This window comes from Bos indicus, chromosome 11, assembly GCF_029378745.1.
Source record: "Bos indicus isolate NIAB-ARS_2022 breed Sahiwal x Tharparkar chromosome 11, NIAB-ARS_B.indTharparkar_mat_pri_1.0, whole genome shotgun sequence".
NCBI lineage: Eukaryota > Metazoa > Chordata > Mammalia > Artiodactyla > Bovidae > Bos > Bos indicus.
Genome location: NC_091770.1, coordinates 64,689,622 through 64,710,123, shown reverse-complemented (window position 1 = coordinate 64,710,123; position 20,502 = coordinate 64,689,622). Strand labels below are relative to the sequence as shown.

At 39.5% G+C, this 20,502-nt stretch overlaps 1 protein-coding gene across 3 annotated transcripts in view; it reads right to left on the bottom strand.

Annotated features, from left to right (window-relative positions):
- Nucleotides 1-20,502, bottom strand: part of MEIS1 (Meis homeobox 1) — a 142,761-nt gene that overhangs the window by 22,617 nt on the left and 99,642 nt on the right. For all 3 annotated transcript variants that reach the window (XR_011569314.1, XM_019970409.2, XM_019970407.2), the window contains one exon: nucleotides 2,307-2,383. Coding sequence is in view for 2 of the 3 variants with exons in the window: in XM_019970409.2 (XP_019825968.1) it covers nucleotides 2,307-2,383 (77 nt within the window). In the remaining variant the exon portion in view is untranslated. The remainder of the gene's footprint in view (nucleotides 1-2,306; nucleotides 2,384-20,502) is intronic.

Sequence of the window (20,502 nt, the reverse complement as noted above, 5' to 3'; positions counted from 1 at the left end):
CAGATGAACAGCTTGGCTCACTCACCCACCTCTCACTTGCTGCTGTGTGGTTTGGTTTCTAACAGAGGTTGAGGATCCTTGGTCCACCACAAAGCTGTTGTAGAGTTGAAACAATTGCCAAATGCGAAGCAATGAAGTGCCAGCAGAGGTCACTTCTCACTTCATACAGAAGCAGAGAGCCCGTGCACACTGCATGGTGCCAGGTGAGAAGAGAGTTGGGTTTACATCCCAGGTTATAAGGAAAAGGGATTTTCAAGTTATGTGCCTGTGCAGAATTGAATATCACAGTGAAGTTTAGGGTAGAGTCTGCATCTATGTTGAAAAATTATTATCTGGTACGTATGATAACTTTTTAAAGTCCTTATTTTTTCCCTCTTAATCGCAAAACCGCGGAAATCTGACTGTGACTACTGTGCAGAGACTCTATGAAAAGACAACCGTGCCCGGCTCTGTGCCACAGGAATGTCTGCCTGCCCTAGCACCCAGAGGAAATATCCCAGGAGGCTGTCTACCTGTAACAAGCAGCTTGTATTGGAATCTGTTCTCTGGTAACGATGTTTGTGGATAGAGTTTTCTAGCAACACTGAAGAGGAAGAGAGATGGCGTGTGTGATAGCTCACCTGAACGGGTAGTGTATTGCCTTGCTTAATGAGAATTGGCCCAGCCACTCCTTGGCCCTCAAAGGGGATCATTTCCCAGAGAAATAAATCTTTGTACAGCCTCCATTGTATTCAAATTGCGTCCTCATCAGTTTAACTTTTAAAATATGTAGGAATTTAGGAACGCGTGCAAAATGGATAGTCTGCCCTATAATACTGTCCAGAACAATTTGAAAGACAGAGTTCAAGTATACAGTATCAAGAATGTTGAAAAGTAAGATACAGCTGCAGGTATAAGAGGCAAACAAAAAACCCGCAGCAGCCACAAGACTCCCAGTAACATGCTCAGGTACAGCATGTCTTCTGTTGGTTCCTGATCCACTTCACTAAAAGGGCTGCAAAAATTGATCTCCAAGGCCGCCATAAGGTCACTGAAATTGATAACCCTTACAAGCAATGCTTATATGGGTCTGCCTGTGTCTTGGAGATAGTGCACTTTGTAAATTAATCCTCCAAAGGCAAATATATTGTAAGTAGCTTGTTATCTCTAAAATACTAAATTGAAGAATACATGGGATTATATTGACAGAAATTACATTTTCTGTAATGGGGCTTAATATATCTGAAATCTCTCCCAAAGGCTCCCAGGCTCTCTAACAGAGAAGAGTCTGTTAATGTAGGTGCAATGGACATCAAGAACAAATTTATTCACCAAAATGGATTAGGCCATGTAATCAGAGATTCTGTAATATTAATCTTTGACACTTATTGAACAGAAAGAAACACTTCTGTCTGCAGACTGGCATTCTCAGTTCTCCTTTTTCCCCAATCAGGCTTTGGGCCTTTTCTGGATTTTACTTCAAAGAGGATAAGGTTTCCCCATCATAAACACTAATCTAAAAATATTGGGACAATTAATTAGATACACTTAGTTTTAAAGGAGATCAGATTTCGATACCCTTCAAATATGACACTAGCTCTGGGTGATTATATGGACCTGGCTTTCAGCACAATCACAAAGGGTAATAAATCATACTTCCTCAAAGGCTGTTTGCCACACTGCTATACATTGAGTCAGAATATTGTTGGCTATCCTTGGTACATAATCTCAGCTTCTCTTCCAAATCAGGAATTTACACATTTACTTAGAAACAGTATTACACAACCCTGAGATACATCAAGTTTTGAATAGCTTCAAAGTAGAAACGCTTTTTTTTTTCTTTTTTCCATAGGGAGATAAGAAGGATGGAGTGCCCATCCTGGAATGCACTGTCTAACAAATTCTCAGTGAGCTTAGTTATTCAGCGAATTTAAAATCTAACAGATGTGACAGTGGAGTTTCTTGTTTCATAGAAACAAGGATATTACTCTTTCTATTGATCGTCCTTAAAGATAAAAAAAAAAAAAAAAAAAATACCTGAGACATTTACAGAGCCACAGCTAAATGAATTAAACACTTATTTTTACTATGCCTAAAATTTGTCAATTTATAAAGGAGGTGTAGAACAATACGGTGTTTTCTTTTCTAGCAAGTGCTAGAAAGAAAACTTTCTAATCTAGCAAGTGCTGTGGCTCATCCTGTGTTCTCACCTTTGGATCAACAAGCCACTAGGGAAAACTGGGTGTGTCTTCTTAATGCAAAACAAGAGCTGTAGGTTGCCAGAGGGGAAAGCAGATTGTGTGTAAACACAAAGCCAAATTACTTACCAATTGTTCACTTGAAGGATGGTGAGTCCCGTGTCTTGTGCCAACTGCTTTTTCTGTTCTTCAGAAGGGTAAGGGTGCTGAAAGAGGACAAAAAGGATGGGTGTATACCTATATGCTCCAAACACACAATGTGCACATCACAACAGGTGCAATGCTAGGTGCAAGGGATTCAATAATAAACACATATGCTCTGTTAAAAATAAAAAGATGTGTGCATCAGGCAATTTGAGGCGATTTTGTCAATAACGTAAATGTCTGCTGAGGTCTATAATTAAAGGTAAAAATGCTGAGGTGTGTCACTCTTATTAATGGAATACTACATCATCTAATTAACAGCAGTAAAAGACAAGCCAATTACAAAGATTAGTGAAGTGTATAAATAGCTACTTAGGATACTTGCAGAACCTTGATACAGAGTTTATTCTTTAACAGGTTTATTTGTTACAAACACAGAAAGTTCAATAGGATCTTCCTTGTATTTTACAGGATTAAAATAACAAATCCTTTTTGACCATACAAAAGTGTACCACCTTGACATAATATTTTTCTAGAACCATAGATTTCTAAAGCTGACCATTGGACCAACAAGCTCAGCCTAGGCCCCCAGAAAGTAAGCATTTTGTTAGCATCACATTCTCCTCTCAAAAAAAGCACCATGTTGCTGGATACCAATATCAAAGCTGCTGCTGCTGCTGCTAAATTGCTTCAATCGTGTCCAACTCTGGGCGACTGCATAGAGGGCAGCCCACCAGGCTCTCCCGTCCCTGGGATTCTCCAGGCAAGAACACTGGAGTGGGTTGCCATTTCCTTCTCCAGTGCATGAAAGTGAAAGTGAACGGGCTCATTCATGTCCGACTCTTCGAGATTCCATGGACTGTAGCCCACCAGGCTTCTCCGTCCATGGGATTCTCCAGGCAAGAGTTTTGGAGTGAGTTGCCATTGCCTTCTCCATATCAAAGTTGAAGTGGGTGTATTTAAAAAAAAAAAAACACTATTCATTTCAACTCTTCTGTAAAGCACAACCAAATGAAATTCTACCAAAGTTGGTTCCCTATCTGAATGTCAACATACTCTAGGATTCTGAACACAGGCCAATGTAGTAAGGTCAAAGACCAGGACATTTTGCGTGCGAAGAACAAGTCTCAGGAGTTAAGAGTGGACAAAAAATATTACATGATTAGATAATAAAATGAAATCCATACTTCTTGTAAAAATGTTTAGAATTCTACTAAGATTAGTTTTGGCACAGATACTTTCTATTTAATAGTCAACTATATCTAAGTTTGAAATATACATTTCTAAAGCCTGGGAGAGAAGCTGAGGACATGATTTCCATCTAGTTGAGACACTGACTATTTTGAACACTTCACCCCAATAAACTCTCCCAAGATAGAAACTGTCCTGATAGTCAACTTTCTCTTCTCTATATGAATGGGAAAGAGCACCCCAACTCTCCATTTTACTGTATGTGCCATCAGAAATTAAATTCTGGTCTATTGAATGTTAATTAACATAGCTTTCAATCTTATTAATAATGTCCGATTAGATGCTTAGAAGTCTCGTTAATGACTTCAATGCTCTTATATGTAAGTTTAAATATGTTCTATATCTATACACATGGGATTCGTTTGTGGCAAGCAGAGATGTAGCCATTTTTCCCATAAGCATTGTGACTTGATTGTCACTTAATCAATAAATACACAATTAGAATAAGGCTTTGCTTTCATGGAATATAGTGCTGCTCTCTTAAGAGCTTCGAGTATATTACAGACAAAGTGGTAATTAATCCCCATTATATCCCTTTGAGGGACATAAATGGAATCTATTGTCCCTCCCGTTTTACAGGTGAGGACACTGGCCCGGGGCTGGCACGATCGGCAGCAACATGACCCAGGCATACTTCCTGCTTCCCATCCAGCATCTAAGCCTCTTCATGACAGAAGGGTGTGGCAAGGCCTTTCATAATCTCCATTCCTGTCCCCCTTCAAAAACCTCCATACACTCACCTTGCCTGCAAGACTCACCACCATCCAGCCCCACCCACCTTCTAGATGGTATCCTCTTCGCCTCACCCCACCTCACTTTCTGTTCAGCCATCTTCCATTCTTCCAACACACCAAGTAGGTTCCTACTCGCAAGTTCCTACTCCAATGTCATTGTCAAGTCTCAACTCAAATGCCAAGCCCTACCCTCCCCACTCTCCACTAGCCTGCCTTATCATTCTCACACCATTCTCTCCGCTTTATCCCCATAAAAGCAAGCATCACACTCAGAAACACCCATTCTGATTATTTCTTTCCTTGGTCATGTTTCTTTTCCCACTCATTTAAGCATCTCAAACACCCTCAAATTTCTCATTCACCATCCTCAAAGCCCAGACCTTCACATAAAGGAAACCAAATATTGATGAGACAAAGGAATGGCTCTAACTTGCCATGATACACAGATACTTTCCACTCAAATGCAACATCAAAATGTATGACAAGATTTTTTTCAAAGCCCATAGGAAGTATAAACAGTCTAATCCGAGATCCACAGCACTACTTTTCTTACTTCATTCCTAAAAGTGATAGTTACCCATTCTTTTCAAAGCAAAGTATATCACCTCCATAATCGGTGAAGATCATAGGTGACAATCACCCTACTCACTAGGATGCCAGTCATCACAGGCAAAATCTAATGATTGAACACTGACCTAAAAGCAATTCACTGCCCAAGGTTTAAAACACGACTCCTATTGCATAAATATTTGCCACACAATACAAGCCAAATGAAGGGTTTCCCAGGTGGGACAATGGTAAAGAATCCCTGCCAATGCAGGAGATTCAAAAGACATGGGTTTGATCCCTGGGTTGGGAAGATCCCCTAGAGTAGGAAATGGCGATCCACTCCAGTATTTTTGCCTGGGAAATTACATGGACAGAGGAGCCTGGTGGGCTACAGTCTATGCGGTTGCACAGAGTTGAACACAACTGAGCACAAAGCACGTATATATACATATAGTAGATCTACATCTATACTAGTTGAAAAACTACATAGTTATATATGACCCTATTAGATTGTATAAATTACACTGCTATTCACTAACCATGAGACTTTGAACAACAGATAACTTTTCCTTGATTTTATCATCTGGGAGTTCTCCAGGCTAGCAATTCTTAAGTAATACAAACCTGACTGAAATATGCAAATTTTAGCATCTAGTTGTTGGTACTATTTGCTATATAGGGTTGTATACTGATGTACCTAAGTCATTTCCAATCTATAACATCCTCTATAATATAATTTGCTTACAGTTTTGCCAGGTCTTCTTTCAGTGATTTTCGAAAGAATTAATAAACATGTCAATGGTCCCTCTTCACCACAGCTGAATGGTAACACCTTTTGCCCTGTCTTGTTAGTTGTGTTTTAATATTATGACCAGAACTGGATAAAAATTAATATTTATGCCATTTACCTTTAGTTACTTTGAAAATTGAGAATTGTCACAGTCATTTATTTGTGCTGTGTTTTCAAGAGTATTTTTGCATGCTTGTTTGTGAGCAAGTTTTACATAAATTCTTAGAAAGCAAAAGAGATTCACATTTTATTTATGCAAGGGGTGTCAGGAAAATTCTCTTTGGATCTTTAAAGTCACCTGAATCATTATAGCTTCAAAGAGCAATCTATGGCCTGCAAATTGTCAGTGCAAATTTAGATTGTTTCTTTACATCATGCAGTTTCTGATTTCATAATTTAAATATCATAAAATGAGAAAGTTCAACCCTTTTATTTTCCCCTCTGTCACTTTTCATGTGATCTGATTTTAAGTAATTGGAACAAACTGTGCCTAATTTCATGCAGCATAATTGCCAGGCAGCCTCAAGCTATGGAGACCCAGCACTCTGTCTCCATTAAACAATTTTCAGTTGTTCAGGATATATTTTTTTAATAGAAATGAACGAGCCTGGATGAAATTAAATATCACAATAATCTGGTCATTGTTAAGGGGAAAAAAGAGGTATCAACAAAATTCCTAAACCTTTGTCTATGGTAGGACAACTGGATATTTTTCTTTTTCTGATAGTTCTTGGACCTAGTGTCCTGCAAACTTTCCATTCCCTGAAAAAATAAAAATTCATATTTGCTAGAATCACATGAAAGCCACGGCTTCAGGTAGTTAATCCACACTCAGCCAAAAATTCACAAAGAAGGAGGCTTTTTAACTGAAATCCAGTATGTTTAACTATCTTAAATCCTAATCATCTTTACTAGATAAGCGTTTTCTGGACAGTATGAGTTACTCCTTTGTAGACTTAAAAAGAAAAAATGACTTGACAAAAACCCCACATGCCACAGGCAAGGCTGCTGTGAAAACATTCAAAGCCCAGTTTGCGTTCTGCCCATAGGGCTAGGGAGACCATGAGAAGGGCAAAGGTAGATGTCATTTTACAAAAGAGAGGAGGAGTGCCATTTTAGGAAGAAAATAGAAAATTTATTTCAAACCATTGCAACCACAGGGCTAGGCCCCCCTTGCCATTTTCCTGAACACCTTTGCTATTATGGCATCTAACCAGCAAGGACGCTGGTTGAAGAAAGATCAGTGGGTTCTCGTGAAGGAAAGAGGGATTGCACTTGCCAGATATACCAACCATCCTAATCACTGTGGGATATCAAAGCAAATTTGACCACAGTCCAATAGACGGTGACGGGAGACCTCTCCTTTGTTGTGTACATTAGCTTCCTGCCATTATCTCTTAAAAGCTTAATTATTTGCAAACAATTGATCAAGATGGGAATTTGAGAAAGGATATGCAAGGACCACTGGGAGAACTGCAACGCATTAAGAGAGCAAACAAAATTACCTTTAGATCTTACAATAAGAATTAACGATTGAGACGGGAGAGTGAGGCAGGGCAGTAGCTGCAAGGCTTCTTTCTGGAGTGTTTCCCATTTGATCTGCATTAACACCTCAGGAATGAGTGAAAGCCATAAAACAGTGATTATGTATGGGTAAAGCTGACCCTCCCTTCCAACATTAAACCTGCACACATGTATTAGGCTGGCTTCCCTGGAGAGAGCAGAGCTGCTGGACTCAGAGGGAAAACAAGTGGCTTGTGGGCAGTGGAACCCGAGCTAAAGGAAAGAACTCACTCAATGACCATCCTGATTTCAATAATCAACACCCTGACTTCTTCCCCATCTCCTGCTGAAATAGACACTACTTGCCACTCTTCCTATGTTTCTGGAACTGCAGTGTGGCTTCTAATAATGACCTCAGATAGCAGTGATGGCTCAATAACCCCATCAAAGAATAAAATGATCCCCAGAGTATGTGTCCTGTGTAGTAGAAATAGAGGTTGTCTGGAAAAAAAAATCTAAAAATAGCTTACATAAAAATTAAGTCTGAACTGTCCTTTTACCAGAGAGAGAGGATAGAAAGTGACAGTAAGAAAATGGCAACTCTCTAAAGAAAGTTATCTCTGTCCAATTCCAATCTTGTGCTTGAGAATAGGGAGGGGGGTCCTGATGTTGGTTATCTGGTATTTACAAATTTACAACACACTGGAAGAAAACTTATTTCTTTAAACAATCCAGCCCACTCTTTGAGATGCGCGTTAATGGGAAAAGAAACTCTTCAGCACACACAGATGGAAAATGTCCAGCTTTCTATCTTAACGATATCCTTGACCAAATGTACTCCTTTCATCAAATCTTCCACCCCTGACTGCAAATGTGGATGCCAAGACAGTGATGAACTTTATCTTATCTACCCTGGTAACCAAGTTTCAATAATGCTCCCCCTTCACTGCCTTGCCCACTCTAACAGCTCATTGTAATGGCAGCAGAAAATTTGAAAATAATCCTGTACAGAGCTCACTGGTGAGATAATGGAAAGCTACGCTGCCCCTTCTCAAGCCTCAGATTAGTAATTTCTTGTGACACAGAACTGCCTCTCCACCGAAACTGCAAAACAGCTATAACAAAGCAATAGAGGTGGAAGCAATTTTCAAGCAAAATGTTACATGCTATACTTTAAAAGGTATGGGAATAGGTACCAGGGGAGCTGAATCTAACAGGAGGAATTATGGCAACTGTCCAATATCACCCTTATCAAGGCAATGTTCTGTTGCTTGGCGGAATATGTTGGAAGAACAATTTCGGAACTTCTTTTATCCCTTTTTCTCCAGCCCTTTGCCTCCTCCACAGCCAAGTTTAATGCATTAATATAAGTTGACCTTGAGCTAAACTCTGGTATGTGATGGAGAGATACTCCCTTTAAAGAAGAAGAAGAAAAAAAAACTACCATATGGCTCTTAACCATTGGATCTCTGTGTTCTTTTAAAACTTCTACTGAGTTCTTGTCACTAAGGGAATATTGTAGATCTAAAATAAAATAACCAGCTATGTATGTGACCTCTAAGAGCAGAAGCAGAGGCTTGTTAACCAAATATATTTGTATTTGTTTAACATCATCTTTTTTTGCCTATAAAAACTTCTGCCACTTTAAATAAACTTGCAGCCATTTTCCCCTTTTGCACTGACTATGAATAGCTTACACTGTGACAATTACATTGATCTAGGATACTTCTTTCCTTTAAAAAAATCCATAATGCTTCCCTATTGTCTTTCAGCCTTATGAATTAGTTTTACTGTTTCAGTGAATGCTTTTTTGTCTTCTGACTGCACATTATCAAAGAGACACTTTGTGCCTCCCATTTGCATTACAAAAGCAGAGTACCGTGCAGTGGAAGAGCAAAGCCTGAATGCATAGCAGTTGAGTCCTGCATCCTCACGGGCTGAAATCAAAAGAACGGTGGTGGGGTCCTGACTGGCTAAGAAGCCAAAAATGTTTGGAGCATCATCAGTGAAGTTACAGGATTTCAACTTGCTTTCTTAATTCTCAACCAACGGTCCCAGATTGCCCAGCGGCTCAGACTAAGTGCTCAGCACTGGCTTCTTCTGAAGCCCAGTCGAGCCATTTTCCAGACAAGCCCTCCAATTTCTTGTCTATCCAGCAGTGGTTATAAGAAGTTGCTAGTAGGAAGTGTGCAAGCAGGAAGGTCAGGTAGGAATCTCTAAACTTGATCTTATTACATGAAAATGACATGAATGTGGAAGGAAAAATTGAACACTAGGTAGTATTTAGTAACAGTCTTCAGTTTTGCACTAATGAGACTATACAATACACAGCACTGAAAACGTTGTTATATATTTAATTATAAGAGGCTAATACTATAATGTATTCCCTGTCTCATCTATCTGATCTTTTAATTTCTTATAAATATCCTTCAAACATAAAAACACCAAATAAAGAAAAAAAAAAAGGATACTACATTAGAATACATTCATAATCCTCTGTATTGGGAAATTTTTTTAAGTTGCTTGCAATTCCATTATAATAACAATGTTTAGATCTATTCTTCAGTAGCTATAGATATGTTCCAGGAGTATTTTTAAATATATGCATTAAAGATATAAAATTTAGACTCTAAATTAGCAATTACTTATATCCTTCTAAAAGTATTAAAATTCATGAAGAGTGCTGAAATTACTTTGAACAGTTATGATTATTAATGAACCCCCTGAATATTGATTCTCTTAGTAGGAAACCATGGCTATAAAAGGAAACACAGAAAAACCTATAAGAAAAACAGGGTAAGAGGAGTAGGGGATGGGGGTAGGGGTGAGAACAGGGGAGAAAATGAACTTCTTTTGTGTACTTTTTGGATCACTTTAAATAACAGCTCGTTTGAACTCTTCTAGATTGTCAGTAGGACATGTGCATTACACAGATATACTCTTGGTGACCCTAGGAGTGGGGACTATGCTCAGTTCCACTGTACAGATGAGAAAGCTGAGGCTCGGCTAGGTCCCAAAATGTGCACAAAGGTTCACAGCTACATAGATCTGGAGCCAGGTCAGCCTCCCTCCGAGTTTCTCCACTTGGCTACACTTTCACTGATGTTTCTTTCCCATCTCTCCATTCCCTTTTTAAGCTAAACATTGTAAAACCAAAAACATATTCTAATGGAACATGAACACGAAAGTTCTCCATTGCAGTGAGTGGTGACTGTTTCTCTGCAGTTTTAATAGCCTAGATCCAGGGAGAGTTGCCTCCTTCCTCCCCTCCACCCCCAGCTCACATCCCCACTGCTTCTGCCCTGCAGGCAAACATCAAGGGTCAGGGAAGGAGCTGTGAGGTGGAAGTTAGTTCATCAGGACTTTTCCCCATATTCTCCCTCCAGCATCCATCCAAAGGGACTTGATTAAATAGCAGCTTAGTAGTATTAGTAAGAGTGATCGAAGCGGTCATAGCAACATACACTAAGAAGTAAGGATGTAACAGGCAGTGTTTCAAATCCTTCACATGCATTAACTCACGTCATCTCCACAAAACATTATAAGAGAGGCTCAATTATTATACCCATTTTACAGATGAAGAAACTGGAGTACCAAAAGGACAAATAACTTTCTCTTCACACAGTTTGTAATAGAGCTGGGATTTGAAACTTGGTGACTGCAGATGGTAACTGCAGCCATGAAATTAAAAGACTCTTACTCCTTCGAAGAAAAGTTATGACCAACCTAGATAGCATATTGAAAAGCAGAGACATTACTTTGCCAACAAAGGTCCGTCTAGTCAAGGCTATGGTTTTTCCAGTGGTCATGTATGGATATGAGAGTTGGACTGTGAAGAAAGCTGAGCGCCAAAGAATTGACGCTTTTGAACTATGGTGCTGGAGAAGACTCTTGAGAGTCCCTTGGACTGCAAGGAGATCCAACCAGTCCATTCTAAAGCAGATCAGCTCTGGGTGTTCTCCAGCTGAAACTCCAGTACTTTGGCCACTTCATGCGAAGAGTTGACTTATTGGAAAAGACTCTGATGCTGGGAGGGACTGGGGACAGGAGGAGAAGGGGACGACAGAAAATGAGACGGCTGGATGGCATCACTGACTCAATGGACGTGAGTCTGAGTGAACTCCGGGAGTTGGTGATGGACAGGGAGACCTGGCGTGCTGCAATTCATGGGGTCGCAAAGAGTCGGACATGACTGAGTGACTGAACTGAACTGAACTGATACCATACAAGTTGAGAAAATTCACTTCCAAATTATTTTTGTTTTCTAAATGCTGGGTGGAGCCAACCCACTCATTCCTGATGAGTTAATCATGAATACATAGATGATGATTACTACTCATTTTATGAAGAAGCTATTATCTTAATGTGTGTGGGTCTACACCTCAGTTCTGTTAATGGAAGTAATAGGAAATTTTGTTACAAGATACAAAACTTAATGGAAACTAATACATCCATCACTTTATTCATTCTTCTCGTGTTGCTTATAAACATAAGAATGAGGGTAGGTTATATGCAAGAACACTCTTTAAGGATTATAGAAACAAATGCCTGCTCTTCCATCCAACTGCATTACAATATGCCTTAAATTGTCTGCTTTGAAATTAATTGTTGTGTGTTTTTCTACCAATTACTTTCATTTTGTATGTGATTCTTAATCAAATATGAGTTAAATTCCATTTGGAACCATTTCATTTTAGTAGAATACTAATAAAAACACAGGAATGCTATTGCCATTTACAAGGCAACCAGCCCAGTTCTGTGCCCAATAAATATTTGTTGTATAAACGAATGAGTGCTATTGAAGTTAGAGACACCCAAAATGCGTCAACTAGCATTTATAAGTAGATGACTTCAGATAAACAGCAGAAAACTAGCAGCCCCGTTTTAACAACTGTTCATCCTTCTCACTCAGTTCTACAAATCCCAAAAGCAGCGTAGATTTTATTTATTTAACTGACATGTTATAATGCTCACACTGTGCCAGGCAATGTTCTCAGTACTTTACAAGTATTTACTTGTTTAATCCTTCTAACAAATCTATGAGGTCAGTGTTTTTACCCTGATGTTACAAATGGGGAAACTGAGGTGCAGTTTAAGTTACATGCAAATAGGAGGAAGTTGGTATTTGACCCTAAGAAACCTAGTTCTTCATGTTCTTCATTCCTGAGTTATTCTGTTTGTCTTTCTTAGCATGTACAAATTCCCCTGAAGTTTCTTCAAAACCCACTCTATGTTGTTTTGGGTTCACATGTTGCAAAAGTTCCCTTCCCACTCTCCAACTGCAATGTAATAAAATTCAAGTTCTCCATCTCACAGGACTGAAGAAAGAATAGAGAAGACAGTTTCGACATACAAGCCTCCCCCAAGAATTTCACTGTAACAAATAAAACAGTGGCATACCATCCTAGATCACTTTGCTGAAAAGAAAGTTCATGACCAGTTAATACAATAAACTTCAATAAAGTAAGGATCTTTTCCAAACTATATACAGCTCATCTCCACTATTGCCGAGAGCGTGCCAGCTACAAGGAGACCTATCCCCCACCCGAAGAACACTTTTCCTCTTTAAAAATCAAAGCAAAAGAGTTTTGAAACCGTGAAGAGAAAAGACCAGGAAGATAAAATACAATGATAACACTTGGAACGAGTCTGTTGACAGTCGTCATTATTGCCTTTACAGACACTTTGTCCAGCATTAAATATTGAGGAAAAACACTTGTACAAAGAATAAAGTATCCATAAGTGAGAAACAAAACCAATACACTTGTTGAGAAGATGTCTTGAGAGAGAGAAAGCGAGAGCTAGGGAGAGAGATGGAGAATTCGTGCTGCTCCCAATATGACTAAAGACCCCTGGAACTGGTACTCATTCTCTAGTGCTAATTTTCCCACTTAAATTACAGTGATGGTGTAGCCTCATCTCATTAGAGATCATTGTCCCCAGTAGACAGTTGTGTTTATGGGGGACTCTGGCTGTTCCACACCTGCTGATCAGGTTGCTATGTGATCAAGGCTGCATACAAACAGCAGACTCGAGCTTGCTGGACTGCGACTGATGAGCCCAGGCTAATTCAGGGGTGATTATGTAGTTTACTGGACCACTAAACCTCTTTAAGCTTGTAATTACTGCCTATTTGAGTAAAGAACATTCAAAAGCAATTCACTGCATCATGCCTGCCACAGCTGGAAGCAGGCTGCCAGCAGTCTGTGGGGACATTAAAATCTACAGGGACGTGGATTGAAGCCCAGCTAGCAGACACTGTCAGCAGCACCCGCAGCCAAGTCTGTGCACATTCCCGCTCACCTCTCCTGACCAAGCTTACCATTAAAGGTGCCATGAAAACTATAGAACAGCCATAAAGATGACAAATAACGGACTGAAATGATACAAACTACATTTTAATGATTTTCCCCCTTTTGTAAAGCTAAAATCGAAAACCTCTTTTCACAATGCCAAAGAGAGAGAAAGCATATGCTTTACATAACACGCAACACTGAGATTTGCCATGCACTTGGTAAAAGTTCTATCCAAAAAAACACCAACTTGAAAACAAAATGCCCACCTTTTAGGTGTTCTAAAAGAACTGGGATGTACCGTCATCTGAGATTTCTTCCACCCACTTAGCAGTCGTGTTTATTACCTTAGCTGGAAAAATATTGTTTAGCTAGTGGATTGACATTTTCAAAGATCACGTGTAGATTTCTCCTGTTAATGAATTAAAATGCTGTTCAGACACCTAAGTGAAATTTACTTTCAGGAGTCAGAGAAGATTTCAGGGGAAAAACATGTATCAGTATTTATCAATGTTCTGGTTTTCTTTTGCTGACACCTTAACAACTGTAGTTCTTTTGTACAACAAAAGTGTAAAACATGCTCTGCATTGCTGCAGATATAATTATTACTTGTCTCTAAGTAACCAAAAGAAAAAAAAGACTGGAACCTAATGAAGGGGGATTAAGTTAATTTCTTTTTTAGCTAACAGTTTCCTGTCTCTCAAAATGCAGACCTTGGTGAAGATAATGTTCAGGGAAGGAAAATTAAGCTTTTTATTTCACTAAAATCTCCACTTTGGAATATTGATATTAAAATATTAAGATGATGTTTATTCTTTAAAAGTATGTAAATTTGGTATTAAATAAAGCCACAGAAATCCTTTCTGACTACTTCATCCAAAGTCCACAGATCCAGGGGGTTTATGTATTATCTACACATCATTCCTATTAATATTCATTAGGTAGGTCTGCTTGCATTTTTATAAGCTGTGAGAGAGGCAAAGAAACAACCAGAATTCTTTAACACACAGGCATTATCAATTCAATGTATGCCAAATAGCAGAGCACCCTAATCTGAAGTTAAGATTCTAATACAATTTACCTTTGCTTAGCTAATTTTTATGAAAACTCTTTCCCCTTTACCCACTGTAGTCTAAGCTATTTAATTATCTCTATTCTCTGCAACATACACTTCAATTTTTAATTTAAGAGATTATTCAGCACTGTACTTTATCTTGGTTAGCAACAAAACTCTTACCTTGCAATCAAACTAAAGAGAATTTCCCTTTAAGGAAAAAAAAAAAAAAAAACTAAAAACTTTAAATTGTCTTAGTAATAAGATTACCTTTATCTTTATGAACCTTTTTAAGCAAACCCCTTTTAACTCCCCAAAGCATTTATTGATGTGAATTCACGGTCTGTCTCCAGAGTGGATTATAGAAGAGGGAAGAGTCTTAGTCAAAATTTGGGCAGATCCCCAGTATTTGTTTCCCAAATCATGTTTCCTCGGTCACGCAGTCTACCCAGACAGGGAAATGCTCACAGGGCTGTGGATGTTTTTCTGTGGCATTCCCAAAGAGCCCACAGACATTCCTGGAACATCTTAGATGAGTGGGATAAAGAGTGGAACCTGTCACCAACAAGATGACAGGATAAAGGTGACAGAAATAAAGGTACTCAAAGTTAACTTGGAATGTAAATTGGGGCAACCACTACAGAAAACGTATAGAGGATCCTTAAAAAACTAAAAAGTGGTACTACCAGGTGATCTAGCAATTTCACTCCTGAGTCTATATCTAGAAAAAAACAAAAACTCTACTTCAAAAAGACACATGCATGCCAATGTTCATAGCAGCACTATTTACAATAGTCAAGACATGGAAGCAACCCAACTGCCCATCAACAGGTTGACTTAAGAAGATGCATGTGTATATATATACATATATATGTATATATATAGTCCATTTTATATATATATATAAATATATATATAATGGAATATTACTCTGTCAGAAAAAATAATGAAATCCTGCCATTTGCAGCAATCATGGATGGACTTAGAGAGTATTATGCTTAGTGAAAGACAAATATACTATATTATATAACTTATGTGTGAAAAAATAATACAGGGACTTTCCTGGCGGTCCAGTGGCTAAGACTCTGTGCTCCCAAGGCAGAGGGCTGGGGCTCAATTCCTGGTCAGGGAACTAGATCCCACATGCTACAACTAAGACCTGGAACAGTCAAATAAATAAATAAATATTTTAAAAATAATAATACAAACAAATCTATACACAAAACAGAAACACAGTCACAGATAGAAATAGAAAACAAATTTATGGTTACCAAAAGGGGAGGAGGGACAAATTAGGAGTATGGGACTACCAGATACAAACTATTCTATATAAAACAGATAAGCAACAAGGATTTACTGTATAGCATGGAAAGTTATACCCAATATCTTGTAATAAACTATAATGGAATATAATTTGATAAAAAACAAACAAACAAACAAAAGTTAATAGCCAGTCTGAAGTGGTTTTTTTAAGCTATGCGTTTGGGTGAGCTTTTATGTACTCTATATTTTATAACACTTCACATTTTCAAAGGCCTTTATTATATTTCATGAAATTTGAGACTTACACTTACTTGGTCAGGTTGGCAGCATAGGTAAAGCCGCCTCCATTTTATGGACGAAAAGATAAAACTCAGAGTGGACACATGGCAGGTTATGTGGGCAGGAAGTTGCGGCTCACAGGCCTGGAGCTCAGGCTCTAACTTCTCAATCTAGTTCTCTTTACACTCTTATGAAGCTCAAAGTTAATCTTGTAATGATAAAATAAAGAGCTGGAGCCATGTTTTTCAGAAAGCTACCAAGAGTTGGCCTCTACAATGTAAGCAAACGTGGGCCCAGCCTCTGTTTTACTGTGTAAACACGCATTGGTCTATACACAAAGGGTGAAACAAAAAACCCAGACTAAAATCAGATAAAGCAGAACATCTTTCAAAATGGCTGTCATCATTTCTAACAAAACGTACACTACGTTTTGTTACGGTGCTGTTAAGTGCTACGTCACTTCTGTCGTGTCCGACTCTGTGCAACCCCAGAGACAGCAGCCCACCAGGCTCCCCCGTCCCTGAGATTCTCCAGGCAAGAACACTGGAGTGGGTTGCCATTGCCTTCTCCAATGCATGAAAGTGAAAAGTGAAAGTGAAGTCGCTCAGTCGTGTCCGGCTCTTAGCGACCCCATGGACTGCAGCCTACCAGGCTCCTCCATCCCTGGGATATTCCAGGCAAGAGTACTGGAGTGGGGTGCCATTGCCTTCTCTGACATATGTAAGCTAAGTAGTGCTAAAAGGTCTTGAATAATGGCATTAGTCCCTTCTACAACAGGCTTTGGGAAAGAGATAGCTCAGTTGGTAAAGAATCTGCCCGCAATGCAGGAGACCCTGGTTTGATCTCTGGGTCAGGAAGATCCACTGGAGAAGGGATAGGCAACTCACTCCAGTATTCTTGGGCTTCCCTTGTGGCTCAGCGGGTGAAGAATCCACCTGCAATGTGGGAGACCTGGGTTCGATCCCTGGGCTGGGATGGTCTCCTGGAGAAGAGAAAGGCTACCCACTTCAGTATTCTGACCTGGAGAATTCCAAGGACTGTATAGTCCATGGGTCACAAAGAGTTGGACACAACTGAGCGACTTTCACTTCACTACCCAATGACTGAGTGGTTTGTTTCTCTTTGAATCAACTAGACAATCTTATTTTATTTAATATGTCATTCCTTGCCATTTCATGTGTGATGTGAGGTTGCTAATAACATATACAAGAGGCCTAATTTCCCCCATGCCTACAATTCTTCCTAGGAGGACTTGGGCCTGTGTGGAGAGCCATTAACCTGGGCAGGTCAGGGGAGTGCTCATCAAGTCCATTTCTGCTTCAGTGATGTGGTTATACATTGACAAACAGCAAATCCAAAGGAAAGCATTTTAAGAGGTATTGGTTTCAAGAGATGCCGTTAGGTATACCAATTGAGCTAGATAACTGAAGCTCAAGTCCTGAGGAACCCACACGAATTGGGTGACCTTGATCAAGGCATTTCAAGTCTCTGAGCCTCAGCCTCCTCATCAGTGAAAATGAGGATGACAAAACCAGCAGGGGTCAAATGATACAACAGACACTGCATCGCTTGGCACAGTGGCTGGCCCGGATGGAGGGCTTAGTAAAGCGTAGATAAATGTGACATGCAAGGTCATGCAAGGTTGCAAGGTTGGGCTAATCTAACCAATCATACCATATATATATAATTTTTTTTTCTCAGTTTGTTGGGAAGAGGGTCTGACTAGGTAATCCTTGAAATTTATTTTTCTAGTGTTTGTTAGGTTTTAATGTTTTCTTACAATTCTCTTTATTTAGACAATCACTTCTAGGGTATCTAAAGGCAGGGCAGCTTCAAAGGCAGTCACACAGGGCCCCCCACACAAAAGAGCCCATGTCTGTTTTCATTTGCTGGTATTGCCATCTTGAAGTTCTTCATAAGCCTTCTGGAAGCCCTGCATTTTCAATGTGCACAGTTTATATGGAGGATGTATGCATTCTCTAGAAATCCTATAGCAGGTCCTGCTAGAAGAAGGGAGGCCACATTTTCCCCATCAGATGTTTTATATGCAGCTACAACCCCCTTGAAGTTATCTGAACTCCACATGGAAGTGAACTAATAATTACTATATTCGTACTAAACAAATGTGAAAAAAGAAAACAGTAAGTAGGTGAGACATTGTAGATGTGTTCAGGCCTCAGACAGAAGAGTAAAGACACTCAGACGACCCTCTGCTGGGCTGCAAGGGCTCACACACTCCTGTAAGTGCCTAAATCACCCTTGGGGACAAACTGAGTCACCGAGAAAATATCCCATAATATCCAGTCCATGGGGAAAAAAATCAATAATCCGGAACCTTCAAGGTGTGAGGCCCATTCTGGCCCACTGGATGCAGGGGCGTTGGGAGCCTTTGTCTTTTGGTGGCTGGGAGTTAGAAGTGGCAGTTCGCCCACCTTCCTTGGCAGGGGATGAGCGTCACATTTGGCAGAAAAGTGTGCTCTCGAGAAAAGGGAGCAGAGAATCTTTTGGCCTGGGCTCCAGCTAGGCTAGATCAAGAGTGAGAACTCACCCTTGCATGCCAACCAAATGCCACTGTAATTAAAAACAAACCTTTGGAAATAAAAGTATCTGGAAATTATTTCGGTTCCAGCACATTCACAATAGGATCTCATCAATAGTTACAATTAACTCACTTGGTCATAGGTTTCTGGAGGTTGGAGATGGGGTGGAGCTGCCATTTTATTTTCTCAGCCTGCTTAAACAGAATTCTGCTTTTTGTTTAAGGAGGTCCAGATAAATATATAAATAGGCAAACTAAAGAGAAAAATGTATGTAATAAGGCATAAAGTTTCAGAAACCTCTAGCATATTTGAATCAGCACCTTATAGCAAATCTTCTAAGGTGGCAGCCCTGATTTTTAAAAAATGCAAAATTCTGTTATTCTGATGATGCCAAATGATGAACTCGAGTATTATATGCATATATTTTGTTTAATGGCTTCATTTATTTTAATAACAAAGGGAAACTAGATTTTACAGATGAAAGCTTTTTTTTTTTTTTCCTTGGCTCCAATGCAACTGGGATTTTAAAAATCCGTGATGTTAACCAATATGTGATAATGGCTGCTCTCAGGAGCCCTACTTCATACCACTTTATGCAGTGGAAACCTACACAGAGTAACTACCAGTAGAGTGCCACAGATTTAAGAGGGCACGATTGGGTCTTATGATTGTTCGTGTCTTTCCTCTGAATGGTTACATGTTCAGTAAAGCGTCAGCTGTGGAATTACTGAAGCAATGGGATTAACTCACTAAAGATTTATTATAAATGAGGCAGGAAGGTGCTGCTCATGTGATTTCGAGGATAAGAAAATAATTGCATAAACCCCTTTTTCCTCTGTTCAGAAATCTGCCTACAGGGTTTAATATTTTGTTGAGAATCAAAAAAATAAATCACAGCAAGTAACTTCAGTTTAATTCTTGTCTGATTTCTTCATTACACTGGATATCTATAATGAATCAGGACACCAGGAGCTCATCAAAATCAGTTCTCATGGGAACAAAAGGCACGCCACCCCAGAACCTCCCTGTCAGCCCCTAAAACGTGCTCATTTATTCAAAATGTCTGGCTACCTTCAGAAAAGAAAGAGAGAGAGGAAAGAGAAAGAACGAAAGAAAGAGAAGGAAGAATGGAAGGAAAGAAGAGAGGGAGGGAAGGGAAGGAGAGAGGGAAGTATTTGACCCATTAAACATTCTGGTGAGATGACACAAACCAAAAGTCTGAAGTGTTTTTTTACTGAGAGCCATACCTTGAAACTCTAGAACACAACAGATGCAATTCACCAGCCACACACAGGATGTAGAGTGATTTTACCGACACTATAGTGGCCTAAGATGGCAGCTCGTGATTAATAGCTGTGTCATCCTTGGCCCCGCTGCAGTCAGGCCTGGGGTCTGATCCTGACACACAGAGCCTTCGTCTGCAGCCAATCAGCAGATGTAAGCACACAGGCTCTGTCAGGTTGACATATCATGCCTTCAACGATGTCAGCGAGTATTAATGTTCAATTATCTGTCCTAGAAATGACCCACGCCTTTATGCATTGTGTGACTGCGCACATGGCACTCTGGTAATCCCAAAGACAAGGGCAGAGATGCCCGCAGTAAACCAGCTACTGGGGGTTGGCTTTCCAACGCTGTCATGACATTGCCTTGCAGTACAGAATAGGAGATTTATTCTTAGATTTTTTTCCTGAACCTTATTTGAAAAACCAATAAGCTATCTATCTATCTTCCTTTCAGTATGTCTGCATGCCAGTAGTCCTTTCTATTTAAACATCAACCCTTCACATGAGTCATCAGTGACTAGCCAATTGCACTGAGCCAATCGTTCTTTATATACGACAATGAGCTGCTCATTATGTGTGGGGTGCTGTGTTATTTCATGAAACCAGGTGTATTTCATTTACCATCAAAACAAAATGACA